The sequence below is a fragment of the Planococcus citri genome, chromosome 1 (assembly GCF_950023065.1).
Source record: "Planococcus citri chromosome 1, ihPlaCitr1.1, whole genome shotgun sequence".
Lineage (NCBI taxonomy): Eukaryota > Metazoa > Arthropoda > Insecta > Hemiptera > Pseudococcidae > Planococcus > Planococcus citri.
The window spans coordinates 27,776,409-27,793,111 of record NC_088677.1 but is presented as its reverse complement, the minus strand read 5'-3'; the positions used below and the strand labels follow the sequence as shown (position 1 = coordinate 27,793,111).

Genomic DNA, 16,703 nt, shown 5'->3' with positions numbered 1-16,703 from the left:
CTAATGCGTTCGCTGAAAATTTTGAGTTAGGTACGTTAACTCAAAGTTGACAAAGCATCTTTCTGATGATCTTTTTATCAAAAATTAATTTTTAATAAAAATTTAAAAGACGTGAAAGTTGCGATCACGTGTTAGAACAGCAACGCTCTCTACATGCGGCGGTCAGCAAACAAGACGCCGATTTGAAATTTGGTAAACTGATAACAAATTTGACCAATTAATTTTTTTAGTTTTGATTTTTGAATTTTAAAGACTTTTTCCTTTACTAAGGGAATTTTGAATCATTATTCGTGATATGAGTATTCTCTATTTATTCCCAAGGTGTTGAAATTCTCTTATTTTTTCAGCTCACATTTAGCATTTTGTTACTCGCTATGGAACTGGACGATTCTCTTCATTTTTCCGTCGACACTACTCCTACAGCAAGAAATGAGATAGACGTGCCGAGATACAGCGTTAAACGAAAAGTTCGTATCAGCTCGTACCATTGTATTCTTGTACATCCCTTTCATTAACATTTCATTCCTGCTACAGAGTACCGAACTTCAAAAACTCGAAGATTCTGCTCCAAAACCCAAACAATTCCAAGGTAACTCCAATAATTGTTGGAATTGCGGTCGTAATACTCATTCGATTAGAGAATGCGACGTTCAAAATAATCCTTACACTTTGGAATGGAATCGAGAAATTCTCATGTTGAAGAAGGCGTTTCATATGAAAAAATATCAAAAACAGTGAGTTCGGTTTCATTCTTTATTCATTCCATATTTTGTACGATATTCTAGCGTACGTTTCGAGTTTATAGATCAGGCCGATATCACGATACCGATAAATTATCCGAACAGCATAACTGCTACATACCTGGACCGATCTCTCATCGTTTGAGACAAATAACGGGAATATCAGGAAACGATCTACCGTCTTATGTTTATCGTCTTAGAACTCACGGATATCCGGCTGCATGGCTAAGATATGCTACCGTAAAACCCAGTGGAATGAATTTGTACGATAAAGATGGAAAAGGTGATTGTTAAGTTAATTGATTTACGACGTACTTAATTTGAAATTTGACGAGTACCTAATCGATTCGTAATCTTTCAGAGGTGGCTGATCCTAACGCTGAAGATGGAGAAATACTAGAAGAAGAAGATAAAATCAGATATGATCTCGGAAAAATAGTAAAATTTCCGGGATTCAATGCACCGATGCCAACTGATTGTGCTGACGTGAGAAATATTTAGCTTTTAGTCCCAAAAGTACCATTTTATGTGTAGCTAAACGATCGCTGTAACTTGACAGAATTACAAACTCTTTAATGCTCCTCCATACGACCCGGATCAAAGTGTCGAACGTATGATAGCTGATTTAAAAGCAAAAGCTGTCACTGAATACGCATTGAAGAAGAATTCGAGTAAATTTCACATTACTCAGATTGAAATTTTCGTGCAATTAGAATAGCAATAAAATTACTCTCTGTTTATTGAATTTTTTTCAGGAAAGGCTGCTGCTGTCGATGAAAACATCGCGTCCTCAACACCATTAGAAACTCCTAGTGCTTCCACATCGTCAGAAAAATTGACATCTCCGGTACCTTCGGAAAATCTCGCTTCTACCGTATCAACCCCCGGTGTAGATATTTCATCGAACGATGCTTCTCAAGTAAACCATACAATTTTGACTTCATTTGAATCTGTACTCGTATTTTATCGTCTGATTAACATACATTTGTGTGAACTAGGATTCACTTCCGGAATCAACAAACGCAACGCCCACTGGTGGAAAGAGTAGTCTTGGAAGAATATTATCCAGTGCTGAAGGTACTCCATTGCTTCGAAGCAAATCCGGTCACACTAGATTACCACCGGCTGAAAATTTCTCGAAAGATATTTGCGATGTAATCAATTTTGAAAATTTACCAGAATCTACTGGGAAATTCGAACGAATGAGAGGATTATTGAAAAAAGTCAAAAAAGTATTAGGATTGCAGAAGAGTAATAATTCGTGACTTTTATTCATCATCGACGATTTTATATCATTACTGTTTGTTTCCATCTATTTTATTGAGAAACATTATTTGATTTTGTTTCAATAACAAATTTTAATTTAATTTTTTTGTTTTTTTAATAAAAGATTTGAATTACGTCAAGTATTGGTTATATTTTCATTCTCAATGCAATCTTCATTCTTTCCGCAGCCTCTGTAAAATAAATCAACGACAGATTTTTTTCAAATATTTATTTTTGAAAAAAAAATCCACAGTTAAAACTAAATTAATAAAATTCTAACACGTTCGAAATACACGTTAATTAAACTCACACTAAAATTACGAGAAAAAAACAGAAGTAAACGAAAAAAAAAAAAGGTATGTGTATTTTTATACAAGAATAATATGTAAAAAAATCATACATATTTTATATAAATAGTATGGTAAACAATTGCATTAATAACAAATTTTTTTAAAGCACACTCAAGTGTGTATTCGTCCACACACCCAAAAATAGAACAAATTACAAATAAACTGAAATAATTAAAAAATAAATCTCGAAGAGAAAAAAAAGGAATAATAATTCAAAAGGGAATGGTTTCACATTCTGGGTACTTCGCTACATCGTACGCGAATAATTATTGCGCTCCTGGAGCCATTTGTGATGGTCCTGGACTATTATCCTGTAAACATGACAAACATTTGAAATTAATAATGAATTATCTCTCGACAGCTGATGAAAAATGCGAATAGATCGTATCGTAAAACGTTGGTCGATGTATCAGAACATTTTACAGATGTGGTGTTCAACGAACGGTGAAAAGATTCATTTAATCGAATCGTTTCATACAACACGATTACGCAGAAATGATAAATAATCAAATATTGGAAAAATGCAATAAAAAAATAATCATTATGAAATTTTAAAATTATTAAAATTCCTTTCTTCGATGTTCACGATCGATTAATCAAATACTGTGTTCATTTACTGTACTCGAAAAGAAAATATCACGATCATTACGAAGATCTGTCACTGACGAACAAACCAGTTCAAAAGTCGTCAGTCGATCTCTCAGTACATCCGGGTTGGCAAATTCAACTCGGTGTAATTAAACGAAAACGAAATCATAATGAGAGAAGTTGACACGTGTTCAAGTTTTCACCGATACAACGACCATACCGTTTGTTTCGTACGGTTTCAAAAAGCATTCGTATATAGATAAAAATTACGTCTCGAATCTCGAGTACGTTGCCAAAAAATCTTTAAAACGTATAGAGTACATTCACTCTTACATTGTCATCGTTCGAACGTCTGAAAATATTTTTCGTGTTTCTCAACGAAGGAGGACGGAAGAAATACAAAAGGAAACCAATAGCGATCCATAGCATAGAATACATCATGACACTGTTGTCTACCGAAGACGCGTCTCCCAAGTTCAAATTAGCTGTAACAGAGAAACAAAAGATATTACGATTCTGAATCTCGAATGAAACAAAAAAAAAACATCAAAATACCCTATTTATTTTCTACGCCGGAAAACGTATTACGAATTGATTCTACGAATACGTATTTGGCAGCGAGAATAATATGCAGCTCGTTGTCCGCGAAATGAGCTGAAATATTTCTTTATGCTACGTATTGTTTGATTCATCGCTGCTGTTTTCAAATTTCCTACTAGCAATATTTTCCCAAAAAATTGAACTGAGTCAACAAAAACCATATGTTGCGAACATGTGTCGTCGACAACGTTTTACGTCGATGGTGAATTTTCAAACGAAGTTCGACTGATTTTTTTTTTTTCAAATAAGGATTCAAACTTTCGATACTCGTACAATGATTTAGGATCAAGGTACATACAAAAGACTTGGGCACAGTTCCAAAATGAAATATAATTGAGCCATTTTTCTCTCAATTTTTTAAACGCGTTAGTGGACGAACCAGGAACACGTAGTTGCAGGTAAATTCGATAAACGTTTTACGAAAGTACGTTTATTATGATTTTTTTTGTGCAACAACACCACTTCGTGTTCGTATCATACGAAACGTAGGTTATCTACTAACCACACATGCGAACATTAAAAACTGTAATTTTAAAATTTTTCAGGGGTTCTCATATTTTGACAGGAGACTTTTATAGCTAGCGATTCGCAGTATGAATTTTTTCTAGTCGATTATGGTCGTAATTTTTCAAGTAGATAGGTACCTACGTGGGTAATATTCCTAACACACGTATGATTCAAACCTATTTGTTTTCAGACGAACGTAAAAGGTATACTGTTGGAAAAATCTCCAATACGATGAAATCCATCTGTGTATGCAATATACAAATATTTTACTGTGTAAATTACTCAGCCAACTTACTCAAATCTAAACATTCGCTGTCTGTACATTCGGATTGCGTTTGACGTAACTGAAAAAAAAAACACAATTGTTTTAGTTCCAAGTGATTGGCAATGGAATGACAGATATATTATGTTCATGGTAGAGCTAGATTAACTGCATTTCAATCATGGCAATGAAGACATAGGTAAATAGCTCGGACACAGCCAAATATTCTGCTGCTTCATTACGAATGATTTTAGCAATAAAAACAATCATAATTATAAAAAAATTATTAAAAGTATAATATTTTTCTTTTCCTTGCTCGTTATCGTAATTCGTAACTGCTGTCTAGGGTTCACAATGGTAAAAAAATAACAACAAAGGTCATGGGCGATATTGAATGTACTTTCAGTCATATTTTTTTTTACCCATTTTAATGTTATTTCGTCATGATAAGTAAGGTTTATCAACACTTGTCCTGACGAACCATTGTTATACTTGACATAGAAAAAAGAAAAAATACTAGGTATTAGGGAAAACTCACCAAAGACAATAGCCTTCGCATGGCCATTTCTTGATTGAAAATGCATTCGCAGGGATTCATCTTGGCGTTTTATTTTCTTATTTACAAAAACTGGAAGTTCAATTTACCTGAAATAAAATCGGATTAATTTTAATAAGCGATGTTATGAAAATACAACACCATATGATTCGAAATACATACAATATTTTACAAATAGTACGAAAAATAAAAGAACTATACGAACAAATATGTGGACGATACGTATCCCACGAACATCGGAAGTTCGTCAATATAATCAGAGATATACATGTATGTAATACGTTTTTAAAATGGAAATATTAATGGAGCAGACGAAAGAGGGAGACGAAAGAGCAATTATAAAGATAAACTAGTGATAAAGTTGAAGTATCAGCGAGTAAATACGTCGTACATTACATACAGAGTTGCGATATGAAATCGGATCGAAATTAATTAAGCGTTAATTGTTAGAATTTTGCACCATCTGAGAAAAAAATTGTCTCGAAAGGAGCATGTTTAACGCTAAGTTAATTTACACATAGAACTCAAATTGATGAGTTGAGTATACCTACAAGATACACGTAGAAGACAACCTTGAAACATTGACATAAATTTAGGCGAGAAAAAAAATTGCCACTTGAGCTAGAAACTGGTTTCCGAGGGATAATCAAATAAGTAAATAAATAACAATTGAACCAAAATAATACGGAGATGAATGACCTTATCAGTATGTACGGATATTTGGAAGTAGAAATCATTCACGTAATTTCCTTCAGAGGAAATTTTCGGCAGAAATTGATACAATTTGTTAAAAAGTTATAAATTTATACAGAAAATCTGAAAGACCTACTTTTAATCGGAATGAAATCAGCATACGTAATCAACTACACAATTCCACTCTTAGATAAGAACTGAGCTAGAAATTTTATCACACACTAAACCATTTCGTGTACGGAATTAAAATAAAAATACAAAACAAAGGTACCTATTATAGTATGGAATTCGACGTAGTAATGATCACGGCGTAGATATTTACAAAAATTTTAAAATGAACCGAGTTCTGATCACAAATGCGAGAAATTCAACATTTTGCTAACAAATTTATCAACATGAATACACGTTTGACAATTTCCATTGGTTGAATAACGTAATATTTCATGGACCAATAGGAACGCAGAGATTCAGAATAATATTTACATCGAACGCCCACTGTATCGATAGTTTTCGATATCGAAATCGACTAATCGATGTGGATTTTTTTGTTTACGTCAGCGTTATACAGATGGCAGAGCAACGCAAGTGAATGCTGAATCATCAATATTATAAATAACAATAGTTTTCATGTTTTCAAAGTTGATTATGTTGGATTATATTGACTTTAGAATTTAAATTTAGAATCGAAAAGTATTCATTCGTATCGTTCATGTTCATATTATTGTTTTTTTCCTTCCCTACATTGAATTTGAATTTGAACACTACGTGTACCTGAAAGTATTTGAGTAAAATACAAGCCCAAGTTTGGGAAGGGGGGACTGGGGAGCAGAACTGAAAAAGAAAAACTAAAACCCGATTGAACCAAATAAATTCAAAACAGAACCTAAGGTATATTGAGTCAAAGTCAACTGAACCACTGAACCTTGATGAAAATAATAAATGAAATGAAAGTTTTCATTTTTCAAGTTGGAGAAAAATTTTTGTGTTTTTCATTTTCTGTGTACAACTTACAAGTAACTACTAGACTAGTGAGTAAGTAATAATATGTAGAAGTAAAGCGTGAAAAAATCGAGGAATGTATTTCAAGACAACATTTTTAAAATTGTAAACTTTATAGTTCCAACACCTCAATCAAATCCTTGGGTACTTATGACTTAAATAAAATGAACTTTTATTCTAATTGGCCAATCTGTGGACTAGAGATGAGGGCTCTCTTATTTAAACATAAACCCGATTCCTAAATTTCAAAAAATAATTGGATTTGTGGAAAGATTAAAGGTTCATGGTTACCTACCTAGTTTCCTTGATTTTTCAAGTTTTTATTATAGGTAGGTAAGGTACCTAGTTTGATGAGTTAAACTAGCCAACAGCAACATTATTGCTTGGGTGACCAAGAGATTAATCTTAGTACCTATAATATATTGTAGGTATTGTCACAATGGGAATGACATTTTAAGCAAGTAAGATTTTTTCTTGGAAAGTATTGAAGGGAAGTTATTAGAAAACTCTGAAAGAACATGAAAAGTTTTGAAAAATTGCTGAAAAATTTTCGAATTTGTTCAAGTTTTTTGAACTTTGAAGGTTTTTACATTGGAAGCTAACTTTGTTGAAAGTCTGAGGGAGGGTTTTTACTTTTTCTTGAAATGGTGGTCATTTTAAAGGACTCTCGACTCTGCTTATAAATGTAACATTTTCAAAAAATTCGTACAGATATCAATTATGTATTCATTTTTTTAAATTTTGAGTTAGAGGAGTTCGAGGGTAACTTATACTTAAGGGAGCCAACACCATTTGGAGGACCGAGGGAAGGTTTTATTTCTTGAAAATGTAGTTTTTAGAGGAATTCTGCCCAGAAATGAAAACATTTCCAAAAATTTGTACAGACATAAATTTTTCCTCTTTTTAGCCAAATTTTTGTAAAAAATGGGGCTATTTGCGGAAGGCCAGTCATTTTATTTATTTATTTATAATTTATATACCGGTCTATATAAGTTTTAGTCCAATAGTGATTTTCACGTTTTTTGACCTGGAGCCTGTTCTAATTGATCAAATAAAGTCAAACTTGGGGAATGGGGTTCTCTTGAGAGCTAGAATTGGCCCCTACAGTTTGGAGGGTCAAAGTTGAAAATGACAGAAAAGTCATTTTTTTGGAGAAGCATAATTTGGCACCAAATTGATGAAAATAATCCAAATTCATACCATTGGTGAGTATTGTCATTGTAAACAACATATCCGAATTTCAGATTCCTAGGTCATCCCCACCCTATGTAAGGTGGAAAAAACCTGATTTTGACCCTATTTTGACCTCATCTCACTCTTAAAATTAACCTAAGGAGTCCCAATGTCCAGCATACAATAGGATGGTGCCACTTGAGTGCCTTTGACGGGTTTCAACTTTCTAACCCTATTTGACACCTCTCCGGTGTTAAAAAAGTGGATTTTTTTGGCCATTTTACGTGTTTTTCGACCTTTAGGAAAGCCTATAAGCCTCCCCAAATTGACCTAGAACGTCCAAATTTTCACAGTACATTGAGAGGATGTACCTAAAGTGCCTTTTGCCAGTTTCAACCTTCTACCCATATTTGACCCCTCTCCAGGGTTAAAAAAAGTGGTTTTTTTGGCCATTTTACGTGTTCCTACGTTCCCAGATTTGGAACATTGTAAGACTCTATACATGAAAACCAAACCAACATCATTTTGGAGATCCGAGGAAGGATTTTTCTTGAAAAATGGTTTGTGTGGAATAATCCAAGGCGGAACGCGGAAATGAGAAATTAAAAAAAATAAAATCACTGATTTTGAATTACCTATTCCTTTTTTTTTCATTTTTTCAAACTTTGGGGCTCCTTGCCAGAAGGCCAATATGACTGGGACTGAGGACCGAAGAAAGTTTTATTTTGAAAAGGTGATTATTTAGAAAAATTCTGACGCAAAAACATAAAATTTTGGATAAATTAGATTTTTTAATATTTTTTTTTCAACTTGGGAGTGGGAGCTATCAGCATTATTTTCTATAATTGGGGGAAATGAAAAATAGGAAATTATTTTCTCATCCGAGGAAACCAGTTTACGAGGTGAGAAGTGGAAAATTTTAATTTTACAAATTAAGGCCACACTAGTTCTGAAGTTTGTACTCGTATGTCATGATTTCTTCACAAAATATTGAATCACATAAAAATCTTCGCTTTTAAAATAATTTTCATAATTTAATTTCTTATCAACTTATTGCACTTGCCAGTGACCATATTTTGTAAGAAAGAAACTAAAAAAAAAATTAAATAGGTAAGTGAAAATCCGAGAACTGAAAACCATAACTTATAAGAGTGTGCACTGGATCCTTGAACTGAAAAAACTGAACCTCTAATCTGAATACAACAAAAAACAAAAATCCTTTTCTTGGAGAATGAGAACTGGTAACAATCCACTTTAAAAACAAGTAAATTGAACTAGCTGACAATAATGTTCAGCCTTTGGCTGTTCTTTATTGTTCGCATTTTGCCAAATTTCTTCGAAACAAGATCTCCGATCGACCAAGTAATTATCTTTTTGCCTTATTCCTAATCCTGTTTTCGTATTTCTTGAAATTTTATGTAATTAAATAAAGATTTACTGATTACTGCGACCGAAGTGTAAAGCATGAAACCAAAAAATATGAAATGGCAACTTGAATTTTAAACACCCAAGAAACCATATTACAGATACGAACTACACACGACTCTAACGTGGTTATAATTGAGAATTATTCTGAACAATTGAGCAGGTACCTAATATTTTTACCTATGTGAATTCTTTCAATTACTTACAATTACAAATCAACGTTTTAAAAAAGACAACAGAACAAGAATAATACCAACAAAACCAAAACACAATACGTAAATATTATTCTAAATTATTTCGAGGAACGAAAACCGCAAACAATTAATTGTAAAGTTCAAGTAAAACTTTCAAAGACGTATTTTTCATTCTCTAGATATAAACACGATGAAGAAGGCATCAAAATAAAACTTTAATCACAATCATCGAGTTACTATTACTTAATCCGAGTATAAACTTATTCGATATTTATTTCAACTTTCGAGTTTCATAATTCGGACTGGGTACCTACTTAATAATCCGAAGAAATAAACTTTATTTGTGTTCCTTCCTAATACTACACTAGGTGACTTATAAATTCAATTTATATACACACTCATTTAGGCACATCTCTACGGTTTGACTTGAGAGGTAAAGATGATAATTTCCTAGGTAGGTACCTATATAAGGGGTGTATGGCCGAACACGAAAATGAAAGATATCGCGAATGCTTCCAATTTAAACCAACGAACAAACGAAATAGATTGTAATCATTCTTTCGTACAAAAGGGTTTCGGCAGAGATGCTGTAAAAATCGTTCTTTTGTTATTCACGTAGGTACATCATTTTTTCCAGTTTTGTGTGTACTAGTTATACAAATGAAGGGCTCGAGGCACTCATTTTATTTTCTACAATCAAAATAAAACCACCGTGTTTAGATAGTGAACAGACTGGCGAGTTGTGTAAGGAGGTAAAAAAAGTTTTCGGATTGTGTTTTTTTTTTTTTTTTTTAAAGGCTGTACTTCAAACGACTAACGACGTGTTTTTTTCAAAATCAAAACAGGGGGTCAGAGATCATGGGGTCCCAAAACGGATTTTGTGTCTGGTCCTATACCCGCTTCCTGGAATCATATGATAGGCTCGTGAGCCTTATTTTTTCTTTATTCTCAGGAAAATCAGGCTAACGAAAAGAAAAACAATAAAATGAAAATTATAAATTCGAACCTTATCGTTTAAAAATTCCTAAATGTTCAATTTCTAGTGAAATGAAGTGAGAAATATTTTGCATATCTAAAACGGATAAGTGGAGTGTATCTAGACACGTTCACCAAAGCTGTTCACGTCATAAACAAATATGAATCTAAATCACTCGAAACTCGAAACCAACTACCTACCTACAATAATAATGTAATAATTATACCAGCGAAAATCGTTCAGATACAACTCGTAGGTATCGTTTCCATCACAAAACACCAAAAGTTCTTTTTTTCTCGTAAAAATACGAAAAATACTAAACGATTAGTGAGTCCTGCTTACTCCTACATTTTGAAAATATTCTTCTCACAGCAAAACATGCACACCTTTATCAATCCTTCACCCTAACGGAATTTTTCAATGTAATAAAATTTGTCATTCTGTAAATACATTCAACTGCCATATACGTAGTGCCACCACACCGATACCATAGTGTACCATACGTTCAACTTGAACTTCATTTTTATGGAAATTTATCGCAGCATCGACACAATATCAATGACGCTTGTACTAAATTCAAGGACGAATAAATCTCGTAACGCGATACTTATTATTATGTGTAATTGTATTATTATGTAATCGCGAATATTATGACAAAATCCTATTTGAACTGCAATTACCTCAGGAGTTCTGTATTCAATTAAAACTGACCACCAAAAAAAATTGATTTTAATCGATACATTGACTCTAAATTTTCACAAAAAAATTCACCCCATAGCTCAATTACGAATCGAAACCATTTGAAAAAAATTTACAACCTGCATAAAGAGCGGCTTGCATAGAATTAATAATAAAAAAAAAAAATGAATTCTGGCTTTTGAAAACCATCCAAGTATATTAATTCACAAATCATGCCCCAACAATTTCGCTACCATGTCTACAAAATGGTAAAAAGATTCTTAAACGCTTCCGTAATTACGATTCATTTCCTATGCTTCCACTTTTCTAGTCATAAATTTACGGCTAGTTTCTCTCTTGTAAAAAAAAAAAAAAAAAAAAAAAAAACGAACGAAACAGCGCAAAATTCACCATCGAATAAATCTGTAAAGTAGGTAGAGGTATTCGTAAATCGTCGCATTTCTACAAACGGCACATATTTTATTTGAAGATAGATGTATACCATTTTATATACTTAGAATAAACCGCATTTATGATGAAAATGCTTTTCAAATGAATTTCGCCTTTCAAAGAGGCGGTAAAATAAATTAAATTGAAAAAATACTGGTACTCGTATATGCCTTGCCATATGTAAAATAAAGATGCACTTTGGTGAGATGCATCGTAGTGTAAAAGTAGCTCGACATTTTATTGTGCAGGGTGAAATTTAGTCTACTTTTGGAAGAATAGTGTGTCTGTAGTAACGAGATAATGTAATATCACTCTCGAAGACATCGGGGCAAAAGTTGATAGGTACCCAAGGAACAGACAGCGTACACGTAGTTCTACTCTAGGACATGGAGGGAGGGGGGAAAGGACACGTATGTATCTATTCGAACAGTTTATCGGGTAGGTAGGTATTCTAAATCGACGAATTTTTTCAAAATTTTGTAAATACTTACTGGAAAATAATGAAACAACCAATAACCGCGAACACGTATACAAACTTCGTAGAAGAAACTGATTGAAAAGTAATAGAAGCTTCGAAATCACTGATGACGATAATATCCGAGCAATAAGCTCATTTCAGTGATAAAACTTCCGACGAGATTATAATCAGTTAACCACGAAGAATAATTTTCACATTTTCAAAACTTATTAATATTTCTCATCGCTGCATTAAAATTCAATTAATGTACGGAATATACGCGAACTCCAAGTATAGGTACTACACGATGAACAGGAACAATGTAGAAATATTTCTACAAATGAATCTCGTAATACGAAATTCCGTACAATTAAATATTAATTTACCACAGGTAAATACCTATTGGAATATAATTACAACCAAATCGTACTTATTTTACCTTAAATAAGAGTCTCAACCCCAAATTTTAAAATAAAATTGCGAATACTTACTACCAAGGGGTAGAATTCCTTATTCCGTAAACAGGCGAGAGTACTTGGAACAATAATTACAATAGGTGTCGTGAAAAACCTGGGATTTAATTGTCGAAGGTATGAGAAAAAATTGCACGAAAATTACATTTTGCGTAGAGAAACGCGCATGCGTTGCATGTTTAAGTACTGGTAACATCACCATTGGTTGACAATCCTCCTGTGCTCCCCATCTGAAATTGAAACATTACCGATGAAGTATTATTTCTGTATATTATCATCATTGAAGTACCTGAATCTTGCGGATATTACGGAGTACCTTCGGTTAAACCGTGCAATTTTCTCGATGAACGTCCAATGGCATTCGATCATACATCGGTGTACGCGTACCTCAGCAAATTTTCATTTTTATTGAGGTAATATTATAGTTGCATTTTATGTTTTTATTTTTTTTAAAAATTTTTAATAGAATTATTCGCCAGAAATAGAAACGCGTAGGTTACATAATGAAGATGCATGTTCGAAAAATTGTGCAGTTTTTAATGCACTCGATGTGATTTTAGTAAATGAGATAAGGATACCTACTTGAATAGGATTTGATATCTTGAATAAAAATTATTAGCTCAGAATCAGTTTAAACGATATACCTAATTGAATGAATTAAATGGAAAATTATTTTTCATTTTTTTAAAATTTATAATTTAATGACACAATAACTACTATTAGAAATTAAACATTGTTTTTTTTTTTTTTTTAAATCAAAGAAATAATTTAGAATAATATTTTTGAATTTATGATAATGCTTTGAATAATTTGAAAAAACTCCATTTAAAACCCAATAAGCATAAATTAAAAACTTGTTCAGTACATTAAATATTAAAATATACTTCAACTTCATTTCTTAAAGTTAATGTTTAAATCATCAAGCATACTGAAATTTCTTCGAAATGAGGTACATATACCTACGAGTAATGTAGGATATTTATTTAGGCACCAAAATTCAGAAACTTGATTGGGGTACAGACTTCATCTACCTATTCCATGTAGATACTTGAAAAATGTACGATTTTCCAGCTCAGTTGAACTAAATACTCTGTAGTTTGTCTTTAGCATTTAATGTTAGCGGAAAAATACTAAAAAACTTGTTGGTTATATTTTACTTTAGAACAAAAGTTGAAACACAGATGGTAACTGTCTTGGTAAAAAGGTACCACTATTTGATTAGTCCGCCAAAAACAAAAAATAAACAAGATCGAAATACTTCCTGACTTTTATTTATTTCTACATAGGTATATAGAATTAATGAGTTTCAAAACAAAAAAGGTGTCCAACTGCGAATATCAGCAAGCATTTTTACAATGCTGATAACAATGTGACTTTTGTATCTATGTGTATACTTACTCCTCAGTACCTATAGTGATTGATAAACGAATACCTAAATGATCTGCAGGGTATTTATGAAAGAATTTGATAAAATATCACATTCGAATGGATAGGCCTACGTAAATGAATAAGAAATAAGTAGACAGGGTAAGATAACAGTGAGATTTTCCGAAGCTTTGGCGCGCACCTATTGAAAGAGATCATTTATCTATGGAAATTAGCAAATGATTGTGAGATCTCTATATCTTTGCTCGTATGTGATATTCGTCAAGTAAAAGGTATTAGGCACGATAGACAAAATTACTTAGCTCGTGCTTGTAATAATTGAATTTGCGAATGTTATCAAACGCCAATTTAAATATTTTCCAGTTTCTTATCATTTTTTAGTCATTTTTTACTCTACTTTATCAGCTTAACAGGAATCCTTCCATCGCCAACACAAGCAATATTCTTCGACTAATGTAGGAGTAGTTGTCTAACCTTTACAATATACCTAGGAACAAGTAAACAGGAAATTTGATAATTAATTTTTTTCAACTGGACTGATGAGACTACAATTAACAATTTTGTTGTAATTAGAATAAAATATCACTGCTTCTGATTGAATTCATACATAGAGGTGAAATGAAGAGAATTATTTTTGAAAATTTTTCAGCAAAATTTGATATTTTTTGAGTAATTTTTTAATGGATTTTTTTCATTTCAATTTTTATTTTTCAAGTATTCTCAGAGATGACTCATTTTTCTTTTTTATTCTTTGCATTCGTTCTCGAATAAAAGCATATCTACATATTTGTCATCTTCCATACCCTCCCCGTCTCTTTTTCTATCAAGGTCACCCTTTCAGCCACCAAGATAATTCAAGGGGATTCAAGAATACATCACAGTTGCTACTGCTTCTTCCTTACATATTTTTTTCAAGTTTTTTTTCTTTTGTATTTTTGGTGCACATAAGTACTTATTATAGTTTTTTTGTAATGTTACAAAATCAAATTTAAAGAACAAATAGTTCAAGCTGTCGTTCTAAAATGACATTGAATCTGCAGTTTATCAACTTGTGGGATGATTTTTTTGAAATTTTTTGAACTTCGAGAATTTTTGGTGCAGAAATGATTCTTTTTGTAGGGAGGATGTGTATTTCAGTTGTCCTTTTGAGGATGAAATAACAATACCAAATTTTTGTTGCAGTTTTTGATTCAATTTCATAAAAAGTTGAATTTTTGGGAAAAATATTAGTATGTTTCAAAACAAATTGGTACCTAAGTAATCAAAAATTTCAGTTTCAATCAAGTAGAATACTATAAATACTAGATACTTTTTAAAAAATAAAAATATGAAAATATCGGTCTCTCTTTAACTGATATGATATGAACCTGTGTTATAATTTCAAGCCAATCTAGAACTTTCATCGAGATCACATTTTTTAAATTTATTTAAATCTTGCAAAAAAATATCAAAATTAATTTGAGCAACAATTTTTCTCCAAGTCAGAGATTTAAAGATCGGAGATCGAAGATCCAAAAGTCAATCATGTCTGTGAATTTCATCCAAACATTTACCAAGTAATTTTTTTGAATCTGATTTAGAATTTTGTAAAAAAAAAAAAGTAGTCATTTTAGAAATATGTAGTTGGATTTATTTTTGTTGGGTCAACAATTCAACATTGCTTAAAGAAGTAGGTAGGTAATTTATTACGAAGACCAAGTTATGTGATACTTATACCTTATACTTAGCTAATTTGAACCATTTCTATAGTTTGACTTTTTAAATTTCTCGAGACAAATTAAGTAATTCAAAAAAAATTTTATTCTGTTTCTTCCAACTTTATTATTAGATATTGATTGTTCTTTTTATAATTTTTGATTCGATTTTGCCCAAGTGGATAATTTTGATTATTTATTTATTTTAAAATATATATATTTTGGTAACATTGAAAGTTTAGTTTTTGAAATAGACGTATCGAAAAGATTGTTTTTTTTTCAAATTTTGTAACGACCATGTGAGATAACCCTCATAACTCTTACCTCACTACCTTTAGGGAGTTGGAGTAGGTCTCGTAATTTTCATAAATTCAAGCCTATTAAGGCTCATGTTTTGAGTTTGGTTAAATTTAAAACGAATCTGCTTATGGGAGAATAAAAAGGTAATTTAAGTAAGTATTATAAAAGATGAAGACACTTTTTTACCCTTTTTGCAATTCCTGGGAGCTTAAAAGCCCCTAATTATGATCAAAATTCCATAATTAAATGGCATAAGTGTTCCTAATTTTCAAGTGCTGAGTTCAAATATTGATTTAAGGTATTTTTAAAATGTTTTCTATATCCAGCATTCCATTCTATTTTGCAGTTCTCTGCAGAAGTGTTGTCGAAATACAATCAATCTCTTCCTCTCTCTCAACGGGGGAGGGGGGGGGGGGTGAGTGGAGAGTAAAATTGAATGAAATTCGTCAACATTTTTGTTACCTACCTTTGAATACCAAAAAAAGTTGATTATGACTTTTCAAAAGATTTCATCTTCGAGTTTTTTATTTATCAAGTTGGATAATTAATATTTATTCAAACTTTCAAACAATGTTGATGGCAGAAAAATTCACTTCTTATAGATCAAAAAAATACTCAAGCATTGTTGTTTTAAATTTTGAATTTTCAAAAACTTTTGCCTTTACTTCTTTTGACTCAATTTGCTTCTCTCTTCAAGCATGAAAATTTCCAGGAAACTTTTGTTTCAATTTTTCAAAACGTTAAAGCCTAAAAAATCCCAAAAATAGTGTTTTTTCATCTTTTTAATTTATAAAATTTCAAAAACTGTTACTCGCGGTTCTTTTAGGCTAATTTGAGTTCTAATATACCTACTTTTGCAATATTCAAATTATCGAAAATTTTCAGGCATAGAAAACTTGTCTTGAGAAATTTCTAAAATGTATAACCAAACAAATT

General features: G+C 31.9%; 3 protein-coding genes across 9 annotated transcripts in view; 2 read left to right on the top strand and 1 right to left on the bottom strand.

The window, feature by feature from the left end:
- The first annotated feature begins 190 nt into the window (after positions 1–190).
- On the top strand, positions 191–2,146 carry LOC135831170 (zinc finger CCHC domain-containing protein 8 homolog). Its single transcript, XM_065343463.1, has 7 exons — positions 191–467; positions 535–734; positions 806–1,023; positions 1,102–1,226; positions 1,300–1,411; positions 1,496–1,659; positions 1,739–2,146. Exons 1-7 carry the CDS (start codon positions 375–377, stop codon positions 2,003–2,005), a joined length of 1,179 nt encoding a protein of 392 aa, XP_065199535.1. The 5' UTR covers positions 191–374; the 3' UTR covers positions 2,006–2,146.
- Positions 2,147–2,343: 197 nt separating this feature from the next.
- Positions 2,344–12,552, bottom strand: LOC135831171 (small integral membrane protein 14). Of its 6 annotated transcripts, none has more exons than XM_065343466.1 (5): positions 12,406–12,552; positions 4,852–4,958; positions 4,347–4,395; positions 3,278–3,429; positions 2,344–2,667 (listed from the first exon to the last, which is right to left on the bottom strand). In XM_065343466.1, the coding sequence occupies exons 2-5, from the start codon at positions 4,909–4,911 to the stop codon at positions 2,623–2,625; spliced, it is 306 nt and encodes a 101-aa protein (XP_065199538.1). In that variant the 5' UTR covers positions 4,912–4,958; positions 12,406–12,552; the 3' UTR covers positions 2,344–2,622. The 6 variants fall into 6 exon arrangements, with proteins under 6 accessions (XP_065199538.1, XP_065199539.1, XP_065199540.1 ...); XM_065343467.1 differs by lacking the exon at positions 12,406–12,552 and adding an exon at positions 11,949–12,090; XM_065343468.1 differs by lacking the exon at positions 12,406–12,552 and adding an exon at positions 5,834–5,978.
- A 74-nt stretch (positions 12,553–12,626) lies between these two features.
- Positions 12,627–16,703, top strand: part of DAT (Sodium-dependent dopamine transporter) — a 45,662-nt gene continuing 41,585 nt past the window's right edge. Inside the window, exon 1 of one of the 2 annotated variants that reach the window (XR_010556160.1) lies at positions 12,627–12,800. The gene's annotated coding sequence lies outside the window, so the exon portion shown is untranslated. The remainder of the gene's footprint in view (positions 12,801–16,703) is intronic. The other variant, XM_065343462.1, reaches the window with a different exon arrangement.

Coding starts and splice junctions, on each gene's coding strand:
- LOC135831170 (XM_065343463.1), top strand. CDS start 375: ATGGAACTGGACGATTCTCTTCATTTTTCCGTCGACACTACTCCTACA. Junction 468..534: donor GATACAGCGTTAAACGAAAA/GTTCGTATCAGC, acceptor TTCCTGCTACAG/AGTACCGAACTTCAAAAACT. Junction 1,412..1,495: donor CGCATTGAAGAAGAATTCGA/GTAAATTTCACA, acceptor AATTTTTTTCAG/GAAAGGCTGCTGCTGTCGAT.
- LOC135831171 (XM_065343466.1), bottom strand. CDS start 4,911: ATGAATCCCTGCGAATGCATTTTCAATCAAGAAATGGCCATGCGAAGG. Junction 3,430..4,346: donor CAGCGAATGTTTAGATTTGA/GTAAGTTGGCTG, acceptor TCTCTGTTACAG/CTAATTTGAACTTGGGAGAC. Junction 2,668..3,277: donor GACGTTCGAACGATGACAAT/GTAAGAGTGAAT, acceptor TCATGTTTACAG/GATAATAGTCCAGGACCATC.